At 62.6% G+C, this 1,951-nt stretch overlaps 1 protein-coding gene across 1 annotated transcript in view; it reads right to left on the bottom strand.

The window, feature by feature from the left end:
- Positions 1–113: 113 nt before the first annotated feature.
- CFAP46 (cilia and flagella associated protein 46) overlaps positions 114–1,951 on the bottom strand; it is a 94,217-nt gene continuing 92,379 nt past the window's right edge. The window contains exons 57-60 of the mRNA XM_007452012.1: positions 1,219–1,355; positions 1,039–1,119; positions 897–956; positions 114–238 (exon numbers count right to left, since the gene is read on the bottom strand). Coding sequence (XP_007452074.1) covers positions 114–238; positions 897–956; positions 1,039–1,119; positions 1,219–1,355 — 403 coding nt within the window. The remainder of the gene's footprint in view (positions 239–896; positions 957–1,038; positions 1,120–1,218; positions 1,356–1,951) is intronic.

Below are 1,951 nucleotides of genomic sequence, written 5' to 3'. Positions count from 1 at the left end.
GGGGGGGGGCTCTGGCAGCGCAGCCTGGGAGGAGGTCACGGGCGGAGGGGCCGGGGACACCAGGGAGGGGGATGGCGGATGGTGGGGACGGGCTGTGGGGAGGCGCGGCCCCATCACACGATGGCCTGGTGCGGCAGCCCGTAGAGCACCAGGTTGAGGGTGACGGGGAGCTGCTCCGAGCCCTGCGGCTGCGGCTGGAAGAGCACCAGCCTGTCCTTCCAGGTCTGCAGAGCCTCATCTGTGGGGAGAGCAGACGGGCTTGTGAAACGCGGGGCTCACGGGGACAGGATGCCTGGGGCCCAAGCAAGGCTCACGGCGCATGTGGGGAGCACAGCAGAGGTGAGGGTGCTGCTGGCTCTGCCGCTGGTCACAGCCCGGACGGGGACGCCGCCACTCATCCCTACGGACGGGGACGCCGGGTGCGGAGGCAGCAGCCACAGGCCAGAGCTCGCCCACCCGCTCGCACCTTCACTCGCTCATCTGCTCGCTCGCTCCACAAGCATTTGTTGTTTGGCAACTGCCTCCCGGGCACCGTGGACCATGTGAGTTTTGAATATGAAGCCCCTTTCGCCTTGTATATTTGAAAATTTCATGATTTAAATCACCCTGGGATAAACCTTTCTTAGTTACGGTAGATTCTCCAATCAACGTATTGCTAAAGCTCAGACTCCCTCACGCTGCATTTAAGTTTTTTACACCAGAATCCGTGTGTAAGGCCGCTGCTACACGTGGACTTCAGGGTTCCATTTGCCTTGAAGGAGGAGTGGGTGGGCTCCCCGCCTCCCAGAGAACACACCAGGGCTTTTGGCGTTTGTGGGACTTGAGCTGTTTTGAAGATGAAGACGTTCCAGTGACCCGTGTGTGTTTCCGTAAAGACATTCGATGCCAGATCTCACTGTAGGCAGTGGTCTGTAGGAGGCTGAAGGTCTTTGTCAGTGCAGGCTGACCTTCGGAGGCTGTGCAGAAACGGGAGAAGTGGGGGACCCCTGACCCTGTAGCCTGAGGGACGAGCAAGGAGGTAGGGCCGTTTCTAGTTACCGTGGTGGACAGTTTCACTGGTTCCCCTCTTCTGAAGGAGGCGGGTCGTTCTCCCGATCGGCTTGCCAGCTGTCAACAGATCTAGAGAAGAAACATCCCTTCAGAGGGGCTGTTAACACCCCACAGGCTTCCAGGAGCCCCGCGGGGCTGCAGGACGGGCCGGCTGCTGGCACGACTCACTTTCCCACAGGATGCTGGCCCGCATCGCGTTGTCCCGCAGGACCGTCGGCCACTGGTTCGCCACGATGCTCCTGACCCCCACCAGACTCAGGAGGATGGCCGTCTCGATGGGCCCCTCCAAGGACAGTCGGGGTGCACTGCGGGGGACCGAGCTCCCGTGGGCCGGCACCAAAGGGCCCGGTCTGAGCCCTCCTCCACCCACGGCCCGAAGAGCGCCAAGTGTTGGACCGGGCATTTGGACTGACAGCTCTTAGGGTTCTCGAAAGAACCAAGAATTCCTCCCCCGCCCCCGCCCCCACCCCACACACAAGTAAATACCATTTAACAAGAAAAGTCACTTCAGAGCCCTGCCAAGTCCCTCTGGGCGTTCCCAGCCATGGGGTGTGGAGCCAGGAGGGGAACCCCGCCAGAGGGTGTCCTCTGCTCCGCCCGCCTGCAGCCCACAGAGGCCCCGGGGAGGGGGCCGGTGACAGGTGACAGGGGGAGCCCTGAAGCCAGGGTGTCCTCCTCCCAGTTGCCAGCCGTCTGCTTCCTGGCCCAAGCCCAGCTGCCTGAAGTTCCAGCCAGGCCTGTGGTCTGTGCTGGCACCATCCATCCTCCCACCCCGGGACTTTGCCAGGCAGGGTCTGGGGGCCGGATCACGGCATCCCAGCTGCCCAGGGGGTGCAAGGACAATGCCCTAGGTGGACAGCCATGGCTCATATGCCCCCCCCCCCCCGGGTTCTTGTCGTCA

Source organism: Lipotes vexillifer, unplaced genomic scaffold, assembly GCF_000442215.2.
Source record: "Lipotes vexillifer unplaced genomic scaffold, Lipotes_vexillifer_v1.1 scaffold1117, whole genome shotgun sequence".
Classification (NCBI taxonomy): Eukaryota; Metazoa; Chordata; class Mammalia; order Artiodactyla; family Lipotidae; genus Lipotes; species Lipotes vexillifer.
The sequence above is the reverse complement of the archived record's forward strand: the minus strand, read 5'-3'. Positions and strand labels throughout refer to the sequence as shown.